Source organism: Phacochoerus africanus, chromosome 12, assembly GCF_016906955.1.
Source record: "Phacochoerus africanus isolate WHEZ1 chromosome 12, ROS_Pafr_v1, whole genome shotgun sequence".
NCBI lineage: Eukaryota > Metazoa > Chordata > Mammalia > Artiodactyla > Suidae > Phacochoerus > Phacochoerus africanus.
The window spans coordinates 22758053-22784091 of NC_062555.1; the positions used below are offsets into that span (position 1 = coordinate 22758053).

At 46.0% G+C, this 26039-nt stretch overlaps 1 protein-coding gene across 1 annotated transcript; it reads left to right on the plus strand.

The window, feature by feature from the left end:
• The first annotated feature begins 391 nt into the window (after positions 1–391).
• Positions 392–21189, plus strand: C12H1orf100 (chromosome 12 C1orf100 homolog). Its single transcript, XM_047755470.1, has 5 exons — positions 392–460; positions 5237–5305; positions 14296–14391; positions 16822–16994; positions 21054–21189. The coding sequence occupies exons 2-5, from the start codon at positions 5250–5252 to the stop codon at positions 21143–21145; spliced, it is 417 nt and encodes a 138-aa protein (XP_047611426.1). The 5' UTR covers positions 392–460; positions 5237–5249; the 3' UTR covers positions 21146–21189.
• Positions 21190–26039: the final 4850 nt, after the last annotated feature.

A 26039-nucleotide genomic window follows, 5' to 3' on the forward strand; every position in this document is an offset into this window, starting at 1 on the left:
AGGGGTCGAATTGCAGCTACAGCTGCCAGCCTACACCACAGCCACAGCAACCCTGGATCCGAGCCATGTCTGCAGCCTCCACCACAGCTCACAGCAACGCCAGATCCTTACCCCACTGACCGAGGCCAGGGATGGAACCTCATTGTTCCCAGTTGGATTTGTTTCTGCTGCACCACAAGGGGAATTCCTTTATCGCTTTTTTCATGCACAGCTGGGCTCTCACGGAGACCAAGGATCTCTGCTTTTTTACAAGCCCAAGACCCGAAAGGCACTAGCCAGCAAAACTTTCTAACCCCAGTGCATCACAATACCCTCTGGATGATGTAAAGGACCCAGGGCTCTAACTCTGCAGGGAGCCTCTGCACTTAGTTCCTACACCAGCAGGCAGCTCACCTCACCGTTGTCCTCAGAGGGCTGCTTCTAAGAACAAAGACGTCTCTACCCACAGCAGCCCAAGCAGGTAACGCTGGCTACCCGCTGTACCCCTCCCACCTGGCTTCCGCCACCTCTTTCTCTTCTCTCGCTTAGGGACTGCATCACTAAATAGCTGCTTGCATTTCGGGGTGTTCCAGAGATAGGACCTCATAACTTACAGACATTTTGCAGCAAACCCTCTAGAGGCAGGACCGCACAGACATTTTGCGGCAAACCATTTTGTAAAGCCACAAATTCTTTGGGAATGGGAATATTCAGACCTCTCAACTTTGGGTTATTTATTTATTTCTTTTTTTATTTTTTTTTGTCTTTTCTAGGGCCGCTTCCCACGGCACACAGAGGTTCCCAGGCCAGGGGTCCAATCAGAGATGCAGCCACCGGCCTACGCCAGAGCCACAGCAACGCCGGATCCGAGCCGCGTCTGCAACCTACACCACAGCTCACGGCAACGCCGGATCGTTAACCCACTGAGCGAGGCCAGGGATCAAACCTGCAACCTCATGGTTCCTAGTCGGATTCATTAACCACTGCGCCACGACAGGAACCCCAGCTTTGAGTTATTTAAATAGTTTTAGCTCAAGATTTTTTCTTAGAAATAAGATGTACCTATGTTAAGGTGTCTGGCTCTTTATGATACAAGAACATAGCCTGAAGGAGTTCTCATCGTGGCGCAGCGGGAAGGAATCCAAAGGAATCATGAGGTTGAGGATTGGATCCCTGGCCTCACTCAGTGGGTTAAGGATCCAGCGTTGCTGTAAGCTGTGGTGTAGGTCACAGACGCAGCTCAGATCTGGCATTGCTGTGGCTGGGGTGTAGGCCGGTGGCTACGGCTCCGATTAGACCCCTAGCCCGGGAACTTCCATATGCTGCAGGTGCAGCCCTAAAAGAAAAAAAAAAAGAAAGAAATAATCAAGGGCTCTGGGAATTTGGGGACAAAGAGCAGACCCTATGGAACTCAGTCCTTGTAGGAGATGGTAAAGGATTTGACTGAGGCCATGAGAAACGGGTAGAATTTAGCCTAGAGAAGGAGGAAAGGGAACGCATTTAAACAGCAGGATTCATGGAATTATTGGGGGGCTGGGTGGGTGCAGGGGTGCGGAAGGGGAAGGGAGCCAGCAGGTAACCAACCTGCCTGACCCGGGGAGGCTGGCTTCCTGAGCACACAGAAGCCATAGGGGACCGTCAAAGTAATTCGGTTACGAAAAGCATTTTCTAAAATCCTCTTACGACACACCTGCTCAAAGGCAGCTGGGAGCAACCGCCCCAGCCACAAGAGCCAGCCTGCGGCCAGCAAGGCTGCTGTCATCCTCCTAGCCAGGGCGGGTTCAAGGAACTCTAAGAAAGCCATCACCCCACACCTTCTGTGCACTGTCAGATTACTAGGGTGTGGCTTTCCCCAGGGCCAGGAGGACAGAGGCCAGACGTCCAAGGAAAGGGGACACCCGAGATTCTGGTGCTGTCAGGTTCATCTAGAAAATGATGCTGCCATTCACACACCGGTGTAAAGGCCACTCCCTGACGATTCGTCTAACTCTTCCAAAAATTACTAGATAAATAACATGACAAGATACAATTACTGGATACCATAATACAAAATTACTAGATAAGTGACTCCAGGATCCCATCCCTGCCCCTTCTTGGGGCAGATTAATTAATATTCACTTGCTGGTTATTTAATTGAGGTTCACAGGCTGATTACAGTTTCCAGGGAATCGCTGCTGTTTCCACTTGACATTTGTACTGGAAGGGCTCAACCTTTGATTTCACAAATAGTATTTTTAACTCTTTTCTACCTTAAGAGTAGACGCCAACTTTTTTTTTTTTTTCGGTCTTTTTTTTTTAGGGCTGCCCCTGTGGCCTATGGAGGTTCCCAGGCTAGGGGTCTAATCGAAGCTGCAGCTGCCAGCCTACACCACAGCCACAGTAACACCAGATCTGAACTGCTTCTGTGACCTACACCACAGCTCACCGCAAAGCCAGATCTTTAACCCTCTGAGCAAGGCCAGGGATCAAATCCACAACCTTATGGATAATATCCACAGTGGGAACTCTTGGATGCCAATTTTTAAAACTGTTTTCTATGTGTTCCCGTCGTGGCTCAGCAGAAACAAATCTGACTAGCATCCATGAAGACACAGGTTCGATCCCCAGACTCACTCAGTGGGTGAAGGATCTGGCGATGCCGTGAGCTGTGGTACAGGTCACAGATGTGGCTCGGATCCAGCATTTCTGTGGCTGGGGTATAGGCCAGTGGCTACAGTTCCAATTCAACCCCTAGCCTGGGAAACTCCATATGCCACAGGTACAGCCCTAAAAAGCAAAATAAAATAAAAAATAAAATAAAATGTTTTCTAAAGATCCAAAAGCCCTTCTCCAAGCAAAGAGCATCTGACAAATTTCTTATCAGGGAATGTGTCCAGGGTTTCTGAAGCCAGTGTGGTTTTGTCTGTTCTTAGAATCTTTTCCTTTAGAATTCTGATAAGAGAAGGGACAAAGCCCCTCAACTGCCTGAAAGCTAACTTGTCAAAGGTTTCTGTTTTAGCAGTTATTGAGCTTTAAGTTTACACTGACTGGAGGAGTTCCCCTTGTGGCACAGTGGTTAAAGAATCCGACTAGGAACCATGAGGTTCAGTGGGTTCAATCCCTGGCCTTGCTCAGTGAGTTAAGGATCCGGTGTTGCCGTGAGCGGTGGTGTAGGTTGCAGACGCGGCTCAGATCCCATGTTGCTGTGGCTCTGGCGTAGGCCGCTGGCTACCGCTCCGATTTGACCCCTAGCCTGGGAACCTCCATATGCCTCGGAAGCGGCCCTAGAAAAGGCAAAAAGACAAAAAAAAAAAAAGTTTACACTGACTGGAGAGACTCTGTGATTAATATTAATATCCGATGTCCTCTCCTCTGTCACATAAATAACATGAGAACAGAACCTTTTGCTCAATGCTTCTTCCCTAGTACCTGGTATAGTGACAAGCAAAGCAGTTGATCAATAAGTGTGTACTGAGTGAATCAATGAATCAGTAGCCCTAGAGGAGAAGGAGAATGGGCTTTGGAGTCAGGCAGATCTGGATTTTTCTTTTCTTTTCTTTCTTTCTTTTTTTTTTTTTTTCTGGCTGCACCCACGGCATGCAGAAGTTCCCAGGCCCGGGATCAATCCTACAACACAGCAGAGACAACACTGCATCCTGAATCTGCTGAGACACCCGGGACCTCCAGATCTGGATTTGTTTGTTTGTTTGTTTACTGGCTGTAGGACCTTAAATATGTAATTTGACATCTTCTATAAATTCAGGATAATAACAAACAACTCTCAGGACTCTTACAAGAACTGAATCAAATAAAATGTAGGGAGTTCCCGTTGTAGCTCAGCGGTATGGAACCCAAATTTGTATCTGTGAGGATTCAGGTTTGATCCCTGGCCTCACTCAGTGGGTTAAGAATCCGGCATTGCCATGAGCTGTGGTATAGGCCAGCAGCTGTAGTAGCTCCAATTTGACCCCTAGCCTGGGAGCCTCCATATGCCACGGGTGTGGCCCTAAAAAGACAAATAATAATAATAATAAATACATAAATATGATTTTAGGAGTAGGTTTTTATGAATGGTCCTTTTCTAGCTGAGAAAGTTCCTTCATGACTTGCTAAGAAATATTGCCATAAATGGGCGGAATTTATCAGGGTTTTGACGATGTTACTGTATTTTATAAAACTTTGATTTGATCCATGATATAGTCTATAATAACAACAGTTGCTGAGAAAGTCAGCAATATTATATATTTGCTCCTGAAGTCAGCGTGTTGAATATGAACCTTGAGGAAGTTTATGGAATGTGTATCTTGTATTCATTTAAACCTTAATTTACTTTCTGAACATCAGCATAGTAAAAAATTCTATTAGGAAAGTTTAGATCCTGCTGCAGAGCACAGGGAACGATATCTAATCACTTGTGATGGAACATGACGGAGGACAATGTGAGAAAAAAGAATGTATGTATATGCAAACCCGGGTCCCTTTGCTGTACAGCAGAAATTGACAGAACAGTGTAAACCAACTATCATTTTTTAAAAATTTTTTAAAAAAAGGAAAGTTTAATTTCTGTGCCTAGGAGTCTAACTGTAGTGATTTAGGGGCCAACATTAATTGCTGGAAGTGGCTAAAATCCTGCTAAGGAAGCGCCATAAAGATGCCCTAACTTTGACTGCCTTCTAGGAATGAATCTTAAGAAATAAATTCAGTGGAATCAAAACTATTCACATAGCAGTTCAGCATGACAAAATGTCCAACATTAGGGGACTAGGTTTCATATAAGTTATAGCACATTTAGTTATCAAATAAATATGTGTTTAATGTCCACTGCATGCTAGGTATTTTCCTTGGCCCTGGAGTTATAGCCGTGAATGCAACCGACAAGCTCTCTGCCCTCATTGGGATTTTTTTTTTTTTTTTTGCTTTTTCTGCTTTTTAGGGTCTCACCCATGGCATATGGAGGTTCCCAGGCTAGGGGTCGCATCAGAGCAGCAGCTGCCAGCCTACACCACAGCCACAGCAACTCGGGATCCAAGCCTCGTCTGCGACCTGCACCCCAGCTCATGGCAACGCCCAGCACTTTTTACGTGTATCTGTATTGACTCATGCTTTCCATTTCTTTTGGCTTCTTTAAGCATCTATTTCCTCCCCTAAATAGTCTAGCAGAAGCTGTGGATGGTCCTTCCACTTTCAAGACAGACTGTGTGGTCCTAGATAGTTCATGCTTGGAAATGTGTGTAAGCTCGCATATGAAACCTCACTCTAATTTTTTTCTTTTTCTCAGAGTTTTATCCATCATGACTGCCATCCGCCTACGAGAATTTATTGACCGCCGCCCAGGGATCCCACCCAGGTAATGTTCTTCCAGAGACAGGTGCCTCCAGAGCTGTGGCAAGGCAGACAGACCAACCCCTGGGGAACTGGAAGTGCCTCTCCCTGTTGTTCCTGAGTGAGATATCACTGCTGCCAGAGCTCCTAGTGGAGCTTCTTTGGGTTTAGAGAAAGTTGCAAAAAAAAAAAAAAAAAATCCGGAGTTCCCTTGTGGCTCGGTGGAAACAAACCTGACTAGTATCCATGAGGACGAAGGTTCGATTCCAGGCCCCGCTCAGTGGGTTAAGGATCTGGTGTTACCATGCACTGTGTGGTACAGGTCACAGATGAGGCTCGGGTCTGGCGTGGCTGTGGCTGTGGTGTAGGCTGGCAGCTACAGCTCCGATTGGATCCCTAGCCTGGGGACTTCCATATGCCCGGCGTGTGGCCCTAGAAAGCAAATAAATAAAAAGTAATTTTAAAAATTAAAAAAGTGGAGTTCCCGTCGTGGCTCGGTGGTAACGAATCCGACTAGGAACCATGAGGACGCGGGTTTGATCCCTGGCCTTGCTCAGTGGGTTAGGGATCCTGCGTTGCCGTGAGCTGTGGTGTAGCTCGAAGGCATGGCTCAGATCCGATGCTGCTGTGGCTCTGGCCTAGGCAGATGGCTACAGCTCTGATTAGACCTCTAGCCTGGGAACCTCCATATGCCACGGGAGTGGCCCTAGAAATGGCAAATAAAATAAAATAAAATAAAATAAAACACAGTAAAATAAAATAAAATAAAAGGTAAAATTTAAAAAGTAAAAAGTGCTGTGCAAGTTAGGCATAGAGTCTTCTTTGTCACCCATCTAAGGGCGCCTTCCCGCTGCACCAGTGCACAGGCTAAGCACTGCCCCTTCCGCATTCCCTCCCAGCCAGAGCTCTGGATGTGAATTAGGACCCTCCAGTCCGGTGTCATTGAGTGAGTTGTTAGGTGAAAATGAGACAGAGGCAGTTTCCTGCTGCTTTGGCTTGTTCTACTGGCAGGCAGCGTTGGGACAATGCATCATGGTTTTTCTTTTTTTAATTTTTTTCTTTTTAGGGCCACATCTGCCACATATGGAAGTTCGCAGGCTAGGGGTCAAATGGGAGCTGCAGCTGCTGGCCTGTAGCTCCCATTCGACCCCTAGCCTGGGAATTTCTAAATGCCTGTTTAACTGTGTTCTCATCTCCTGGGGGCAATGGAAACAAACCTCCCCTCACAGCCACTACTGGATGCTGAATGGAACCAAGTCAGAGTCCCTGCGCCTGGCCTAAGCCAGCCCACAGGAGCCCCAGTTGATGTGGGCAGGCCAGCTGGGCTCAGTCCTCCTAAGCGCATCCATCGGCGCCCCCGAGGAGGCATCCGGGGGCCCCCACCCACCACCTGAGTCCTCCCTGTGGGGCAGCTCCTGGTCCACTTGGTGCCTTTCCTGCCTTGCAGCAAGAGTGGGCCCAGTCCATCAGCAGGTCCCTCAGCTCTGCCTCCAGGATCAGTCTTCCCTCGGAATGTGTGCCTCCGTCTCCACCGCCGCCACTGGGTCCAGACCACCACTGCCTCTCTTCTGTTCACCACAACCACCGCCACTCTGGTCCTCCGACCCTCCATCGCCAGGGAGAGGCCATGAAACAAATAGGATCAAAGCCCCCTGCGGCCTAAAACCCTTTGTCACTGCATTTTCACCCCAAATCTAAACCCTGTGCCAGGGCCTGCAAAGTCCTGCGTGAACTGGCCCTGCCCATCTGTCTCTCCAAGCTCCTTCTCCCTCCAGCCCCCACCCCGTGGTCTTTCTCCTGCTTCTTCCATAGGCCGCCCTCTTTGATGCCTTGCGGCTTTTGGACATGGTCCCTTCTTCCCATGTCCCTGCCTTCCCCACCCTCTGCTTAACCGGCCCCCTCTCACCCAGCAGGTCTCAGCTCTGTGAGCCGCGCAGAGAGCAGAAGATGGGACCGGCCTGACCACGCGGGCTGGAGGGGGTCTTAGGCTCCCCTCCCACCTCCACCTCTCTCTCTCAGCCTTTCTGGTTTCCTTTGTGGCTACACCCCCACTCCACGTCCAATTATTTCCTGTGTTTCTTTATTTCCTGTCCAGCCTCACCCACTGGAGTAACAGCTAACACGTATGCAGCTCTTACTGTTAACACTGACGATCGCTGTGCTAGGTGCTTAGTCACTCATTTAATCTTCACCACGACTGGGAGGACCCTGAGGCGCAGAGTGGTTAAGTGACTGTCCCAAGATCCCACAGTAGTAAACGGGCAGAGGTGGGATTTGAACCCAGTGGTCGGTGTTGATGTCTGTGCCCTTGACATTTCTGGACATTGCCTCTCCGCAGCTCACCACTGTAGGCCACTCTGCTGAGCAGACCTCCCTGCAGGGTGGGCCCTCTGCGAGCACTTGTAAAAAAAAAAAAATGAAAATGGATGGATCCATGAAAAAAATTCATTCCATCATGTGTAAAAAAGGAAAATGAATGAATCAAAGAGAAAAACTCATTCTGTCATGTGCTTGTGGTTTGGCCTCCCAGGGACTGACAGTTCCTGCAGAAGGCCTGCCCTCTGCCTCTCTACTAAACTTTTACACTTCATCCATACATGCCATCCTAAAAACCCGGGGTGGGGGCGGTGCCGGAGAGAACACTGAATTACAAACCAGTAGGAACACCTAATAACATTAAATATTTCGTGGTTCTCAAGTAGCAGTGGCCACACAAAATTCTCATAATAAGAATTATACCGGGAGTTCCCTGGTGGCTCAGTGGGTTAAGGACCAGCCATTCTCACTGCTGTGACTCTTTTTATAGCTGTGGTGCTAGATTGATCCTTGGCCTGGGAACTTCCACCAGCTGTAAGTGTGCCCCCCCCAAAAAGAAAAAAGAATTACATTAGATGCAAATGATATCACCCCTGTTGCTCAGGGCAGGGCTGCGTGTGATTTGTTTTGTGGAGGCCAGAATGCTCCTGAAAAGATCATTTCAGCTGGATTAAACTCAGTGTGGTGTGGAAGATAAAAGATAAGGAATTTGTGTCAGACATAAATGGATTTTAAAAATATCAACTGAGGGAGTTCCATTGTGGCTCAGTGGTAACGAATCCGACCAATAACCATGAAGATGCAGGTTCGATCCCTGGCCTCACTCAGTGGGCTAAGGATCCAGCATTGCCATGAGCTGTGGTATAGATCACAGATGCGGTTCAGATCTGGTGTTGCTGTGGCTGTGGTGTAGGGCAGCAGTTGCAGCTCCCATTTGACCCCTGACCTGACCCCTGACCCCTGACTTCCATGTGCTGCAGGTGCAGCCCTAATAAGCAAAATAAATAAAAACTTTAAAAATGTATATCAGTTGAAACAGTTTCTGAGGGATCAAGAGGCAGCTGTGGGGGTCAGATCACCGTGCCTTGAATGAGAGCCACACTTAATGCAGATGGGCTGCTTTAGTGACCAAGGACATTTGCGCGTGTCCTGTGGACTCTCATGCAACTAACGGAGATGTCATCACCCCCGCTTGGCTGATGAGGAAACTGAACTTCCCTCTTCCTTAAGGAGACTTATGGAGCCAGTAATGTCTGGGAGATGAGAGCATGGGGAGGGTGGCCTCCCAGCTTCTGTATTTATTAGCCCATGTCCTTTGGGAGCTATGTATTCCCCAGGAGCCACTGTCTCCTGGCTGGAGCAGCATGTTCTGCATTGTACATGATTAGTTGCCTGAGGATGGTTTTTCTTATCTGATTATAAACTCTTGTGTGGAAAGACGGTATTTCTCATCCCTGTATCCCTCCCTAGCACCTAGCACACTGCACACACTTCAGAGCCTACAATACACTTTCTTTTCTTTTTGCTTTTTAGGGCCGCACCCACGGCATATGGAGGTTCCCAGGCTAGGGGGTCCAATCGGAGCTGGATCTACCAGCCTATGCCGCAGCCACAGCAACGCCAGTCCCGAGCCTCGTCTGTGACCTACACCACAGCTCATGGCAACACCGGATGCTTAACCCACTGAGCGAGGCCAGGGATCGAACCCGCAGCCTCACAGATACTCATCATATGGTCATTACCGCTGAGCCACAACAAGAACTTCCAATGCACTTGTATTATTGAACTAAAAGCAGCCTCAGGTTACACTGCCACGTCTGCTTCTCTTCCTCTTCCTTTGGTACCAGACGACGATTTCCCGTCTGCCCACAAGTGGGAGCATCCCAGAGTTCACCCAAAAATAACACTGATCTTGTCCACAGGAAGTCAGGGCACAGACACAGAGATGACTCTGGCTGTGACGTGGCGTTCAGAGAACTGGCTTTCCTGCCTCCGGCACTTCCATTTAGAAAACCCACTTATCCTCTCTGAGCCTCTGAGTCTCCTCTTCTGTAATGGGGGTGCTCGTAACGCTTACCTGGGAAGGCGACTGCGAGGAGGAGCCAAGGTCATCTCTGCAAAAGATGCGCAGTAATGCCTGCGGTCCAACCCAGACAGGGCAGCTTCATCCCAGCCTTTTGTGATGCCATACTCATTTCAGAATGATTTGTTCTGATTCTGTGAAAAGTGCCATTGAGATGTTGATAGGGATTTGCTTCGAACCGATAGATTGCTTTGATAGCATGGAAATGTTTGCCAGGCTAACGCTTCCAACCTGTGAGCATGGACTTTCTCTCCATTTGTTTGTTTTCTTTAATTTTTTTTTTTTTTAGGACTGCACCCACAGCACATGGAAGTTCCCAGGCTAGAGGTGGAAACAGAGCTGCCGGTTCCGGCCTACACCGTGGCTCATGGCAACGCCAGATCCTCAACCCACTGAGCAGGGCCAGGGATTGAACCTGAGCCCTCATGGATACTAGTCAGGTTCATTACCCCTGAGCCACAAGGGGAACTCCTCATCAACGTCTTGTAGCTTTCAGTGCACAAGTTCTTCACCTTCCGAGGGATGAAAGCTCGTGACCTCCCCTGTGCCTGCAGCTGAGACTGGATCCTGCCCCAGGGGACAGGTTTGCTCTGGTCTGGACTGAACCTGCCACCTCAAAGAGCCAGGCTGTCAGGGACTGGTAAACACCGCCCCGCTGAATCAGACACACCTGGACTCCTGCTCGAAGCCAAAGGAAAGGAAAGGCCCTTGTACAGCTGACTCAAGACGCTGGGAGCCAAGGCCAGCACATGGGTCTGGGCAGAGTCCAGGGCCCCACCGGAGGCCAGCCCTGCTCTCCTCCTACTCGCGGTTTCATCCCACACCCAACCCCCAGCTGGAGAGGCCAGGACCTGAGCAGCCTCTGGGCATACACGCCAGGCTAGGCCTTGCAAATGGTCTTCCAAACAACTGACAATTTAATCTTTTCACTGGGACCTCTGTCCTATTTGAGGTGAAGGCCAGGTGGGGGAGCTTGGAAAGTCCACCCAAAGAGCTGGAGGGAGGAGTTCCCGTCGTGGTGCGGCGGAAATGAATCCAACTGGGAACCATGAGGTTGCGGGTTCAATCCCTGGCCTCACCCTGTGGGTTAAAGGATCCGGCGTTGCCGTGAGCTGTGGTATAGGTCACAGACACGGCTTGGATCCCGCTGGCTGCCTGACAACATACACCATGGCCAGAGGGTAAATCTTCCCAAGGTAACGCTCAAAAACCGGCCAGGCCCCTCTGCAAGCTGTGTCTCCCCCTCCCATACTCAGAAAAGTCATTCGGTCCCTATTATTGGGCCAGTTCCTCTTTCTTCTTATGACTTAGCTCCCCTGCTGTTATTTACCACTCAGGCTTGGTCATTTTATCCAAGCTGCTGGGCAGGCCCAGACAGCCTGTGGTTTTTCTGCAAAGCAGAGCTCCCTGAGGTCCTGTTTGCCTATCCAGACAGACCCGCCCTGCTTACAGCGCTCCCTTTCCGAGGAGCTAGACAGAAAAGTCCCCTCTGGCCCCTTTCCACCCCCGCCCCCCATCCCAGCTCAGGCCCTGTCTGGGCTTTTGTGATTCCCCTCAACTGGATCCAGCTCCCATTTACCTGCCCGACTTTAGACGTCCCTCCCTCCTGTGTGTCCCACCTACTCAGGTCACAATTTCAGCACCTAAAGAGCAGGATGAGGACACCGTTGTATCTGCAGAAGCCAGCCATGTCCGGATACATTATGCACATTCAACAAACACTGGAGAGTTCCCGTGTGGCTCAGTGGTCATGGACCTGACTAGTATCCATGAGGACACGGGTTCGATCCCTGGCCTCGCTCAGTGGCTTAGGGATCCAGTGTTGCCATGAGCTGTGGTGTAGGTCACAGATGAAGTTCAGATCTGGTATTGCTGTGGCTGTGGCGTAGGCTGGCGGCTGTAGCTCCAATTCGACCCCTAGCCTGGGAACCTCCATATGCTGCAGGTGCAACCCTAAAAAGACAAAAAAAAAAAAAAAACACTGGTTGGACTGGAGGCATAGTTTAAGTTTCCATTCACCATCCAGCACTTATTTGGAGAACGACTTCGTGCCAGATTAAGTACTACTTTCCACTGACTCTTGAATTCTTCTGACACCTACCGAGCGCTCAGAATCTGTGGAAGGATGTGTGTGCCCTGCTCTCGGCAGGGGAATGGCAGCTTTCTTCCCAAAACCTCAAGCCTCAGCCTTGTCTCAGACCATCCTTCTTGCACCCCCACCCCATCTCCTAATAGTGCTCTCAGTCTCCAGCTGCATCACCACCAGGAAGCTCAGAAAGTCCCTCCACACGTTACTACGATTGCCTCCTAAGCAGTTTTTCTCCTTCGAGATTTGTCCTCAAATTTGCTCTCCACACGGCTGCCAGCCCTATCTTTCCCCAAAATTACATTACATCATGGCTCATTTTAAAAATGCTACAAAGATCTCTTATTACCGGAGTTCCTGTTGTGGCTCGGCAGTGATGACTCCGACTAGGAACCATGAGGATGCGGGTTCAATCCCTGGCCTTGCTCAGTGGGTTAAGGATCCAGCATCGCCGTGAGCTGTGGTGTCAGTCGCAGACACGGCTCAGATCTGGTGTTGCTGTGGCTGTGGTGTAGGCTGGCAGCTGCAGCTCTGATTCGACCCCTAGCCTGGGAACTTCCATATGCTATGGATACAGACCTTAAAAAAAAAAAAAAAAAATCGCCTATTACCTATATCAGTGGTTCTCAACCTTTCAGATGACACACTCCTTTTGTTTATTTATTTATTTATTTGTTTGGGTTTTTTTCCCTGCTGTACAGCATGGGGACCAAGTTACATTTACATGGATACATTTTATTTATTTGCTTTTTAGCGCCACACCCGCAGCACATGGAAGTTCCCAGGCTAGTAGTCGAATCAGAGATGCAGCTGCTGGCCTACACCACAGCCACAGCAACGCCAGATCCGAGCCACATCTGCGACCTATACGCAGCTCTCGGCAATGCCAGATCCTTAACCCACTGAGTGAGGCCAGGGATCAAACCTGCATCCTCATGGATACTAGTCCAGTTTGCAACCTGCTGAGCCACAACGGGAGCTCCTTTTTTCCTTGTTTGTTTTTGTGTATAACATGTTTTGTCATGTCTCTATTACTCCCCTGAAATAAAATCTGTAAATAACGTAATCCAACTATATATAATTTTAAAACATCCATATAATGCTCTATCTGCAATCTAAGAGGGAAGTAATTAATTGTAAAAGGAGACGTATTTCAAACCGTAAGGTCTGGGCACCACCAGCCCTCTCCAGCACGCGGACACAGCCGTGTCTCAGCTGTACACACCCAGCTCACCTTCTCAGAAGACTTCCCCCCACTCTCCACCTCATTCACTCCTGCTCAGAAAGACTTGGTCACAAGCCAGCCCTCCCAGGCAGGGCTAGAGTCCCTCCTCCAGGCTTAGAAGCACCCTGTGCTTTGATCTTCACAGTGTTTCTTCATTTTTAGCCCCGATATACTTGCTTATCAAAGGTGTTTTTTTTTTTTAATTGTGAAAGTTTGTAAAAATATCAAAGGTTGTAGTTCCTGTTGTGGCGCAGCAGAAATGAATCCAACTAGAACCATGAGGCTGTGGGTTGGATCCCTGGCCTTGCTCAGTGGGTTAAGGATCCTGCGTTGCTGTGGCTGTGGTGTAGGCCAGCAGCTGTAGCTTCGATTGGACCCCTAGCCTGGGAAACTTCATATGCCGGCAGGTGCGGCCCTAAAAAGCAAAAACAAAAACAACAATGGTAGTATAAGAAATCCCCCTTTACCCATTTTGAGCTTTCAACAGCGATTGACATCTGCCTCACTGGTCAGATCTATTTTTTTCTTTTTTCTGATTTTTAACCTAATACCTCACATATCAAATAATTCTTTATGAATCCTGGAAATTAAATCCTAAAAAGTGGATAATAAAAGACATTCCTGGGAGTTCCCATTGTGGCTCAGTGGGTTACAAGCCTGACTAGTATCCATGAGGATGCAGGTTTGGTCCCTGGCCTCATTCAGTGGGTCAGAGAAGTGGCGTTGCTGTGAGCTGTGGTGTAGTTCAGAGATGCGGCTCGGATCCTGCATTGCTATGCCTGTGATGTAGTCTGGCTGCTGCAGCTCCGATCTGACCCCTAGCTGAGAATTTCCATATCCCACAGGTGTGGCCCTAAAAAGAAAAAAAGAAGAAAAAGAAAAAAGACACTCCTATCACAATATTCCAAGGGTTTTAGGATCTTTGTGCCAGGAACTGGGGATAAAGATTGAATATATTGGTGTTCCCATCATGGCTCAGCGGCAATGAACGTGACTAGGATCCATGAGGATGTGGGTTAGATCCCTGGCTTTGCTCAGTGGGTTAAAGGATCCAGTGTTGCCATGAGCTGTGGTGTAGGTAGCAGACTTGGCTTGGATCCCACCCTCCTGTGGCTGTGGTGTAGACTGATGGCTATGGCTCTGATTCGACCCCTAGCCTGGGAACTTCCATGTGCCATGGGTTCAGCCCTAAACACACACACACACACGACTGAATATATTTTTTTATTACACCACAGCTGGTATTCTTCTGTAAAAATTGAGTCCTAATAATTGCTTTTTTCTTTATTTTACTTCCCCCACTAGTATATTCATTGCTCATCAAGGAAAGGACATCCATGGCTATTACCCTGGGCAGCTCGCAAGACTCCACTCTGCTTATAGTGTGAAGAGATCTCCAAGGTGAGAAGAGAAAGCTTCCTGAACCCTTTTTTTCACAGGGAAGTAGAGTTTATTTGCAATGTTGTGTTAGTTCAGGTTCAGGCACAGAACAAAGTAATTCAGGTATACATACATATTCTTTTTCAGCTTCTTTTCTATTATAAATTATGATATCGAATATAGTTCCCTGTGCTACACAGCAGGTCCTTGTTGTTTGTTTATATACAGTAGTGTGTATCTGTTCATCCCAAACTCCCAATTTAGCCCTACCCCCTTTTCCCCTTTGGTAACCATAAATTTGTCTTCTAGGTCTGTGAATCTGTCTCCATGTTGTAAATAAACTCATTTGTGTCCTTTTTAAATTTTACATATAAGTGGCATCGTATGATATTTGTTTTTGTCTGACTTCCTTTAATAGGATCATCTTTAGGTCCATTCATGTCGCTGTAAATGGCATTCTTCCTTTTTTTTTTAATGGCCAAGTAATATCCTATTGTGTGTGTGTGTGTGTGTGTGTATAGACCACATTTTCTTTATGCATTTATCGGTTGATGGACATTTAGTTTATTTCCGTGTCTTCACTATTGCAAATAGTGTTGCTAAGAACATAGGGGTGCATGTGTCTTTTTTAATTATAGCTTTGTCTGAACATATGTCCTGGAGTGGGATTGCTGGTAGTTCTTTTTTATTTAAGTTTTTTTTTCCTTATTATAGCTGATTTACAATGTTCTGTCAATTTCTGCTGTACAGGAGAGCGACCCAGTCATACATATACATTCTTTTTCTCACATTATCCTCCACCATGTCCCACCACAAGTGACGAGATAGAGTTCCCTGGGCTCTACAGCAGGATCCCATTGCTTATCCACTCCAAGTACAATAGTTGAGATCTACTAACCCCAAACGCCCAGTCCATCCCATTCTCTTCCTCCTTCCTCTTGGCAACCACAAGTCTGTTCTCCAAGTCCATGGGACCCTGATTCCTCCAATTCCATTCTTCTTTCTCAAGAAAGAACTCCATATAATAGTTTTATTGAGGTAATTTATGTTAACACAACATTTATTTAAAGTATGTAATTCAATTGGACTCTTTCTTTAAATATAATAATAGGAGTTCCTGTTACGGCTCAGTGGAAAGAAATCTCATCCGTGAGGATGCAGGTTTGATCTTTGGCCTCGCTCCGTGGGTAAGGATCTGGCGTTGCTGTGAGCTGTGGTGTAGGTCGCAGACGCAGCTCAGATCCTTCGTTGCTGTGGCTGTGACATAGGCTGGCAGCTGCAGCTACGATTCAGTGCCTAGCCTGGGAACTTCCACGTGCCACGGGTGCGGCTCTAAAAAGCATAATAATAATAATAATAATAACATATTGTGAAAAGTTATAATTTTACAGCATTGCTTTTAATGATGGCATTGTATTTTTGTATATGTCTATATCATTGTCTAAATAATTTTTTTTTTCACATGGCGGTTGTTTCCACTCTTTTTATTATTATAAAAATACTTTGACAAGCATTCTTAGAGCTAAGTCTTTGTTGCTCTTCCTAATCTCTGGGATTTCTAGGACAAAATATATACATTTTAAAGGTATGAATACGTATTACCAAAGTATCCCCAAACAAGTAGCACCAGTGAGTGTACACCCCCACAGGTGTATGCAGATATTTCACCATGGTATTTTGAGTCTTTACGTTTATTTTCAGAGAGGACTCATTTGCGTGGAGGTATAAAAAGGTTATAATTGATTTCAGGTTCATCAAACACCAATGCATACCGCAGTGATTCGTTTGGCTAAAATAAAGTATTGGTTCTCTAAGGGAATCAAACATCCATAGAAAAATTACACTGCAAAAGGGCGTTGGGAAGATCTGGAGGATGGGACATGGCCGTGCAGGAGCAGATCCAGGGGAAGTTTCGATGGAGGACACCTTCTGTGACGTGTGATCAGGAAGGGGGAGGGACCTTAAAGGGAGGAACCAGGGGTCTGGAATCCCTGAGCCATCAGCTGCCAGCTTCACCAGGCTGTAGCCTTGGAGGTATGGAGTCTTGCCCATACTCTCTCCGTAGGCTTCTGGCTACATCTAGGGAATAGATTCCAGCTGATGAGAAAACCGAATGCTTCTCTTCTACCGGGTGGGTATTCAGTAAGTGATTTCTATTTTCTTTCTTTCTTTTTTTTTTTTTTTTGGTCTTTTAAATTTTAGGGCCACACCTGCGGCATATAGAGGTTCCCAGGCTACGGGTCACTTCGGAGCTACAGCTGCCGGCCACAGCCGCAGCTACAGCCATGCCAGATCTGAGCCATGCCTGCCACCTACACCCTAGATCACAGCAACTCTGGATCCTTAACGCACTGAGCGCGGCCAGGGATCGAACCCGCAACCTCATGGTTCCTCGTTGGATGCGTTTCCGCTGCACCACGATGAGAACTCCCTATTTCTATTTTCATGTAGACCTCTGATAGACTTGGAGATTCCGCCCAAGAGCAAAAATCAGTATCGGCCTCAATTAGACCAACAAACTCTCATTCAATATATTTGTTCTCGAAGACATGCGAAGCCTGCCGAACCGTGGCATAAAGAAACTTCTTACCAAAGAGACTATTCTCTGACGTTTTACAAGACTGGTAAGTCAGACTGGGAGCTCTTACTCCCTGAGCTCGTCCTTGCCCAGGTCACAGGTTAAGTATCTTCCCTGGGCTTTTCCTATCAGGGAGCATGTCTGGGACCAGTCACGGTGCCGGGATAAGGGTGTGTGTGTGTCTGGGTGCAGGAGGAAAAGTTTAGAGGGAGGTAAACAGAGTGATGAGCGTCGCCAAAGGAGGTGACTTCGAATAGAGCAGCCATGGAAACCTCCACATACTTTGAGCTGAGCTCTGGAAAGAAAGAATGAATCATCTCAAGAGCATTTCAGGAAAAAGAAACAGGAAGGGGCTAAAGCCTAAACGCTGGAAAGGGCTCGGCGTGTTTGAGGAACAGAAAGGAGGCCAGTGCAGCATGGTCTCAGTATGGTGAGAGTGCTAAGTGGTTTGGATTCTGTTCTAAGAACAATGGAAAGACTTGGGAGTTCCGTTGTGGCTCAGTGGATTAAGAATCTGACTAGTATCCGTGAGGTCGCAGGTTGGGTCCCTGGCCTCGCTCAGTGGGTTAAGGATCCGGCGCTGCCCTGAGCTGTGGTGTAGGTCGCAGATGCGGCTTGGATCTGGCATTGCTGCAGCTGTGGTGTAAGCTGGCAGCTGCAGCTCTGATTCAACCCCTAGCTTGGGAACCTCCATATGCTGCGGGTGTGGCCGTAAAAGAGCGGGGGGGAAAAAAAAAAAAAAAAGACTTGGAAGAATTCCGAACATAGGAGTAGCATATTATTTGTATTTTAAAAAGATCGGTCTGGCTGCTGTTAAGACACTGTCTGGAGAGGAATGAGAGGGAGGGGTGTGCAGACCAGTGAGGAAACTCTTTAGCAAGTTGAGGACAGCAATAATGGTGGCTTGGGCCAGCAGAGAAGATGAAAAGGAATAAATGGGTTCCAGAGTTATTTTGGAGCTGACATCAATTAAACTTGGTGATGGATTTGCTGTCAAGCCCATTTTCATTCATTCATATTCCTTCAGTGACTAATTTGAGAGGAGTCAGTGTGCAAGATTTCAGCAACATTGTGTGAAGCAGAAATAGACACAAAGTTTCTACATTTAAGGAGCATCTGGAAAACCAGCATAGAAATAAGTATAAAAGTAGAAAATTTCACCTGTCATAAGTTTTATGAAGCATTGTTTATATGGTGCTATAGGAACATAGGGAAATGATGAGCTGAGACCTGAAAGATGAGCCAAAGGTTAGGCTAGGAATACACAGAGAGTAGTGCATGTGCAAAGGCACTGGGGTAGGATCATGACATGTTTGAGGACATTAAAAAAATGAGTGTGTTGGAGCCCAGAAATCAAGACTGGGGGAGCAAGATGTGGCTAAAGCGATGGCAAGATCCAAACAAGGTGGGCTTTACGGGCCATTTTGGGGTTTGGAGCTTCTGGCCTGAGATTAATGGAAACTATTGAAAAGTTTTGAGGAGGGTGGAGATGACATACGTAAAATTGTATTTTGAAGAGATCACTCTTAACTGTGGCAACAAAAAGTGGGGTAGGTGTTGCTGAAACTTGGCCTCTGTCTGCCATTGCTGAATAGAAATGCGGAGACAGAGTTTTGGGTGAAGAAGAAAAAGACAGCTTTGCCAGGCTAATACCTTAAAGATTGTGCCCCCTTTGGAAGGGGTTAGGAGGTAGTTTTATAGTTTGGGGAGTGGACCTAGGGCTGCAGACAAGGATCTGGGTAGAGGCAAGCTTGCATTGTCTTTCAAAGTTGGTGTTTAGTGGCCCCAGGACTGGTTCTGGTGGTCCTCCTTCCTGGAATGAAAAATCCTTCATCAAATGGTTCTTCCATTTGCTGGGGGCTTCAGTTCTGCAGAAAGGCTCAAAGACATTGTTCTGTATCTTCCTTAAGGAGGAGCCAGGACCCTGTCCCAAGGCTGCACTATTGTGTCTTGACGGCTCCTCCCAGGTCTCTGCATCCCCTCCCTTCCCTGATGAGCAACTGCCCTTTGGAAACTCAGGGAAGGGCATGGAGGCTGAGGCTTATTCCCTAAAAACAAGCAATGGAGGACACGGAAAGGCTTGTGTGCCCGGGAGCCCCACAGGGCACTAGCTTGGTGACACAGGATGGGGAGGACAGTGGGGCAAAGATTGGCTGTGGAGGGTCAGGCGGCAACTGCCATGGTTAGGCTGATGGTTCTTCACCTCCTACTGCATCGCTTAAAAATTCAGATGCCCAGCCTATACCCATCACCAATCACGTTAGAATCTCCCAATAGGAGGGAGGCAATCCTGGGCATCAATAATTTGTAAAACTCCACATTGTGCAGCTTAATTAGGAGCCAGTGCTTTAGGCAACCAATGAGGGAAGGCAGCACAGTTAGATGGATTTCGAAAGACACTTAGGTGGCAATTGTTTTATAAACAACTATCAGACAGGCAAAAGACTGAGACTTTTAACTGAGTTTTTTGGGGTTTTTTGTTTTGTTTTGTTTGCTTTTGGGGGGGCTGCGCCGGGGGCATATAGAAGTTCCCAGGCTAGGGGCTCAATCAGAGCTACAGCTGCCAGCCTACACCACAGTCACAGCAACGCCAGATCCAAGCCGAATTTGTGACCTACACCACAGCTCATAGCAATGCTGGATCATTAAAACCACTGAGCAAGGCCAGGGATTGGACCCAAGTCCTCAACGATGCTAGCCAGATTTGTTTCCACTGCACCACAATGGGAAATCCCAGAGACGACATTTCTTTCTTTCTTTCTTTCTTTCTTTTTTTTTTTTTGTCTAATTAGGGCCGCACTCGCGGCATATAGAAGTTCCCAGGCTAGGGGTCAAATAGGAGCTGCAGCTGCTGGCCAATGCCACAGCCACAGCAATGCCAGATCTGAGCTGCGTCTGCGACCTACACGACAGCTCACGGCAACGCCGCATCCTTAACCCACGGAGCAAGGCCAGGGATCGAACCCGAAACCTCATGGTTCCTAGTTGGATTCATTTCCCCTGCGCCACAACAGGAACACCCAGAGATGACATTTCTAATCGTATTCTCTGGGTAAATGAAATGTTGCCCATTCTTCATATCAAGAAATGTTGGTTTCTTTAAACGCTGTTGAAGTGCTGTGGAAGGGGGCAAGAATGGTGAAAAGATGAGGGATTTTAGTGGCCTGGTGATCCAGGCTCAGATGTGGGTTCCTCCTCCCACAAGTGCTGTAACCTTGAGCAAGTTAATCTCTTTGAGGTGGGGATAATACCAGTGGGTCTCTGAGGATTATTGTGCATATCAGGGTTTATGGTTTAAGTAAAAAAACCCAATGCAGGGTATATATAACACGGTACTTGATAAAGTTTGGTTACAGTGCTGTCATTGAAACACTCTGGTCTTTGGTTCATTAGGTGTAGACACAATGATTTCAGTCTTCAACCCAGCTCCTTAGTTAAGCAGAAGTGTTGGTGAGTCTACGCAAGGGATTATAAAACATGACAGAACTCCGATGGGTTCGAATTAAGGGATGGTAACTAGTTTGATACAAAGATGACTGCAATGTAGCCTATTTATAAGGCAGGGTTTGAGGTGGGGTGTGGGTCTAGAATTAGGATGTCAAAATGCAGATGTATGGGCTTTATTACATTTCATTTACATTATGGAATAATTCAATAGTGTGCCTCTTAATCAGAGATTGAATCACAGAAATAACTTTTTTTTTGGGGGGGGGGCTTTTTAGGGTCACACCCACAGCATATGGAAGTTCCCAGGCTAAGGGTCAAATTGGAGTTGTAGTCACCGGCCTACACCACAGCCATAACAACACCAGATGCCACCGTGTCTTCGACCACAGCTCAGGGCAGTGTCAGATCCTTGACCCACTGAGCGAGGCCAGAGAACCAATTTGCATCCTCATGGATACTGTTTGGGTTCATTACCTCTGAGCCACGATGGGAGCTCCTCAGAAATAACCTCTTGACTGTCCTTCTTTCCACGTCTTTTAAATATATTCCTTTGTCTTAAATCCTGTTATTTGGTTCTTGTCCACAATTGTTATTGAAAGGACGCTGTGTTAAAATTTAGTAGTCTTAAAATAAATCATTAATTTGTTTTACATTCCAGATTGGGACCAGAAGTTAGCCACAATTTCATCGGACCCTAGACCACTTAATTCACTGCCAGAGCACTACTGTTGTGAAGAGAAGTGGCTTTGAAAGAAAGGCTCTTAAATGAAAATAACTGTGGCATTTGAACAAAACAATATTTGGCCTTCTTTGTTTGTTTGTTTGTTATCTTTTAGGGCTGCACCCTCAGCATATGGAGGTTCCCAGGCTAGGGGTCTAATCAGAGCTGTAGTTGCCGGCCTATGCCACAGCCACAGCAACATGGGGTCTGAGCCATGTCTGTGACCTACACTACAGCTCACGGCAACGCCAGATCCTTAACCCATTGAGCGAGGCCAGGGATCGAACCCGCAACCTCATGGTTCCTAGTCGGATTCGTTAACCACCGAACCACGACAGGAACTCCAACATTTGGCCTTCTTAAATAACTCCTTTCAATTAAAATAATGGTAACAGAACTACTTTTAAGTGTGTATCCAGATGGCTACAATCCTAAAATATTTACATGTTGCACATTTTTTTCATATTAAGTTGGTCAGCCTAGGGCAGGGAGTCAAGGTCAGCCTTAAGAAGACTTGTCACCTGTTTTTGGCCCCACCACCAGTCTTGTTGCTGATGAACTATATTAGTCCGGTGGTTGTATGTGGGACCAGGCAAGAATATAACCGCATCTGCTCAGTAACTCCATTGGGGTTGAGAAAAAAGAGGAGGAGGAACTTCTTTCACTAAGCATGATACCCTCCAGGTCCATCTACATTGTTGCAAAGGGCAAAATTTCATTATTTTTTTAATGACCTATATATATGTCATATCTTCTTTATCCATTCATCTGTTGATGGACACTTAGGTTGCGTCTGTATCTTGGCTATTGTAAGTCATGCCACTATGAATATTGGGGTGTATGTGTCTTTTTAAATTAATGCTTTTTCTTCAGATATATATCCAGGAGCGGAATTGCTAGGTCATAGGGTGATTCTATTCTTCGTCTTCTGAGGAATCTCTGTACTGTTTTCCACAGTGGCTGAACCAATTTACATTCCCACCAAGTATATGAGGGTTCCCTTTTCTCCATATTTTTGACAATATTTGTCATTTGTAGACTTTTTGATGATAGCCATTCTGACAGGTGTGAGGTGATAGCTCACTGTGGTTTTGATATGCATTTTCCTGATAATTAGCGATGTTGAGCATCTTTTCATGTGGCCATCTATATGTCTTCTTTAGAGAAATATGTTATCTTCTGCCCATTTTTTAATTGGGTTGTTTGGGTTTTTTGGTATTTAATTGTATGAGCTGTTTATGTATTTTGGATATTAAACTCTTTTTTTTTGTCTTTTTGCTATTTCTTGGGCCGCTCCCGCGGCATATGGAGGTTCCCAGGCTAGGGGTCCAATCAGAGCTGTAGCCACCAGCCTACACCAGCGCCACAGCAACGCGGGATCCGAGCCGCGCCTGCAACCTACACCACAGCTCATGGCAACGTCGGATCGTAAACCCACTGAGCAAGCGCAGGGACTGAACCCGCAACCTCATGGTTCCTAGTCGGATTCGTTAACCACTGCGCCACGATGGGAACTCCGGATATTAAACTCTTATTGGTCATATAATTTGCAAATGTTTTCTCCCATTCCATGAATTGTCTTTTCATTTTGTTGATGGTTTCCTTTGCTGTGCAAAAAGCTTTTAAGTTTATTTGGGTCCTATGTGTTTATTTTTGCTTTTGTTTCTTTTGCCTTAGGAGATAAGATACCAAAAAATATTGTTACAATTCATGTCAAAGAGAATTCTATGTTCTTTTCTAGGAGTTTTATGGTTTTTGGTCTTACAGGTAGGTCTTTAATACATTTCGAGTTTATTTTTGCATATGGTGTGAGAAAATGTTTAGTCTGAAGTCAGGGAGTGTGGTATCTCTAGGTTTGTTCTTTTTTCTCAAGATTGCTTTGACATTCTGGGGTCTCTTACAGTTCCAAATTTAGGAACTACAAATTTTAGGATTATTTGTTCTAATTCTGTGGAAAATGTCATGCGTATTTTGACAGGGATTGTATTAAATCTGCAGACTGGTTTGGGTAATATAGAAATTTTAACAATATTAATTCTTCCAATCCATGAATATTAATTCTTCCATTTCTCTGTATCATTTCCAATCTCCTTCATCAATATTTTGTAGATTTCGGAGGACAGGCCTTTCACCTTCTTTGTGAAGTTTATTTCTAAGTATCTTATTATTTCTGTAACTTTGACTAGAATCATCTTCTTCCTTTCTGATAGTTCATTATTAGTATAGAAAAGCAGATTTCCATATATTAATATTATACCCTGTAACTTTACTGATTTTATTTAGCAGTTTTAATAGTTTTTTGTTAGAAATCTTAGGGTCTTCTATAGTATTACTGTCATCTAAAAATAGTGACAGTTTTACTTCTTCTCTTCCGATTTGGATGACTTATTCTTTCTCTTGTCGGATCTCGCTACCTTCTGCTCTTCATGTTTTCTGATGAGAAATAAGGTTTTTTGTTTGAGGTGGCTTTTTTTTTTTTTTTTTTTTAAGGGCCACATCCATGGCATATGGAGGTTCCCAGGCTAGGGGTCAAATCGGAGCTACAGCTACTGGCCCACACCACAGCCACAGCAAGGCTGGATCCGAGCCACGTCTGCGACCTTCACCAACGCTGGATCCTTAACCCACTGAGTGAGGCCAGGGATCGAACCTGCAACCTCATGGTTCCTAGTCAGATTCCTTTCCACTGAGCCACGACAGGAACTCCACAGGTCTTTTCTGAGCACATCTTCTGTCCTGGGCATAAATGTGGCTTTCTATATTTCCCGGAATACACAAGCACTTTTGAATGAGCTGATTTCTCAAGGAAATTCTCCCCTGCACTTCCTTCAGCCCCAGACAGGTTTTTGTTTGTTTTTCTTTTTTGTTTTGGCCCCGCCTGTGGCATGCGGAAGTTGCTGGGCCAGGGATTGCACCTGAGCCACAGGGGTAACAATGCTGAATCCTCATCCACTAGGCCACCAGGGAGTTCCCCCGGGCAGGAGAAACACCTAATAAGGTGCAGATAAGGTCTGCTCTGCTGCTTCTCTCCAGGACTGAGGATCAGGATCCCACACAGGGAACACAGTTGCTGTCTTCAAGACGGGCACTAAGCTGGGGAGGAAATGGGACAAAGGCAAGTCGAAACACTGCAAAGTTCTCCTGTTGAATTTGTCTTTTTCTTGATTCAGTGTTTGCCTGGTGGCATCACCCATGCTTTCCAAGTTCTGAAAAAGTTGGTTCCAAGAGTTCCTCCTCTTTTTTTGTTTCTGTGAAGGTGTGGAGCTGTGTGTTCTGCCATTTTGTTGACATCACTCCTCATCCTAACATTTATGTGGAATGCAAAAGACTAGGAATAGGCAAAATAATCTTGCCAAAGAACAAAGTTAGAGGACTTAAACTTCCCAATTTCAAATACACCATAAAGCTGCAGTATCAAAAGAGTATTAAAATAGAGTCGCCAAAGCTATTCAACAGAGAAGGGACAGTCTTTTTAACAAATGGGGGGTTCCCACTGTGACTCAGCAGGTTGAGGACACAATGATGTCTCTGTGAGGATGCTGGTTCCATCCCAGGCCTCACTCAGTGGGCTAAGGATCCAGCATTGCCACAAGCTGCAGTGTAGGTTGCAGATGCAGCTTGAATCTGGGGTTGCTGTGGCTTTGGTGTCAGCTGCAGATGCAGCTCCAATTCAGCCCACATGCCACGAGTGTGACCACAGAAAAGGGGGAAAAAAAAAAAAGAATAAATCGTGCCAGAACAATTGAATATCCACATACAAGAAGATTCATTTAGCACATCTCATACTATACACAAAAACTAACTCAAAATGGATCATGAACCTAAATGTGAGAATTAAAGCTATAAAAAATTTAGAATAAAACAAAGGGGAAATTTTTCATGACCATAATAAGTTAGGCAAGTATTTCTTAAACATGATACTAAAAACAGAATCTATAAAAGAAAAAACTGAAAAATTGGACTTGATCAAAATTTGAAAATATTATATTTCAAAAAAAACACCACTGAGAAAATGGAATGACAAGTCACAGACTAGGAAAAAATATTTCCAATTTGTATTTCTGATAACCTGTATCCAAAATGGTCATGAAAAGATGTTGGAACATTATTAATCACACGAGGAAAATGCAATTTAAAACAAGACAACACTTCGTTATCTACTAGAATGGCTATAATCAAAAGACATGGGAGTTCCCGGTGTGGTGCAGGGGAAGCGAATCTGACTAGTATCCATGAGGATGCAGGTTCAATCCCTGACCTCTGTAGCTGTAGCTCCGATTCAACCCCTAGCCTGGGAACCTCCATATGCCCAAGGAGTGGGCCTAAAAAGACAAAAAAAAAAAAAAAAAAAGGATGCAGCCTTTAAAATGCTTGCTTCTAATTGAGCTTTAGCTCTGGGTAGCTAATCTAATTTGAAGTCCTAGTAGGAAGATGAAGGAGTAAGGAGAATAAACCTTGTTCAATTTCCATTAGAATAAATAAAAATTTTTTATTATATATTAAATATAAGTGTTTTTTTCACATAAGGTCATATTGATCAGTAGTGTGGGCTCATAGGATCGTCTAAAAGAATTGATCCTTTTTATTGAATCCAAAGGCTACTCCTGTTTTAGAATTAAAAAAAAAACTAATTATTAATAAAAAATACATCTAGTGAAGATAAAAAGACATTTAGATCCTTTCAAAGGCTCTGTTTTTCTTTCTTTTGTTTTTCTTTTTATGGCCACACCCTCGGCATATGGAAGTTAGCAGGCTGGGGGTCAAATTGGAGCAGCAGCTGCCAGCCTACACCACAGCCACAGCAACAGGGGATCTGAGCAGCACCTGTGACCGACGCTGCAGCCTGTGGCAACGCTGGATGCTTAACCCACTGAGTGAGGAGGCCTGGGATCAAACTCGCATCCTCAGGGACACTATGTGGGG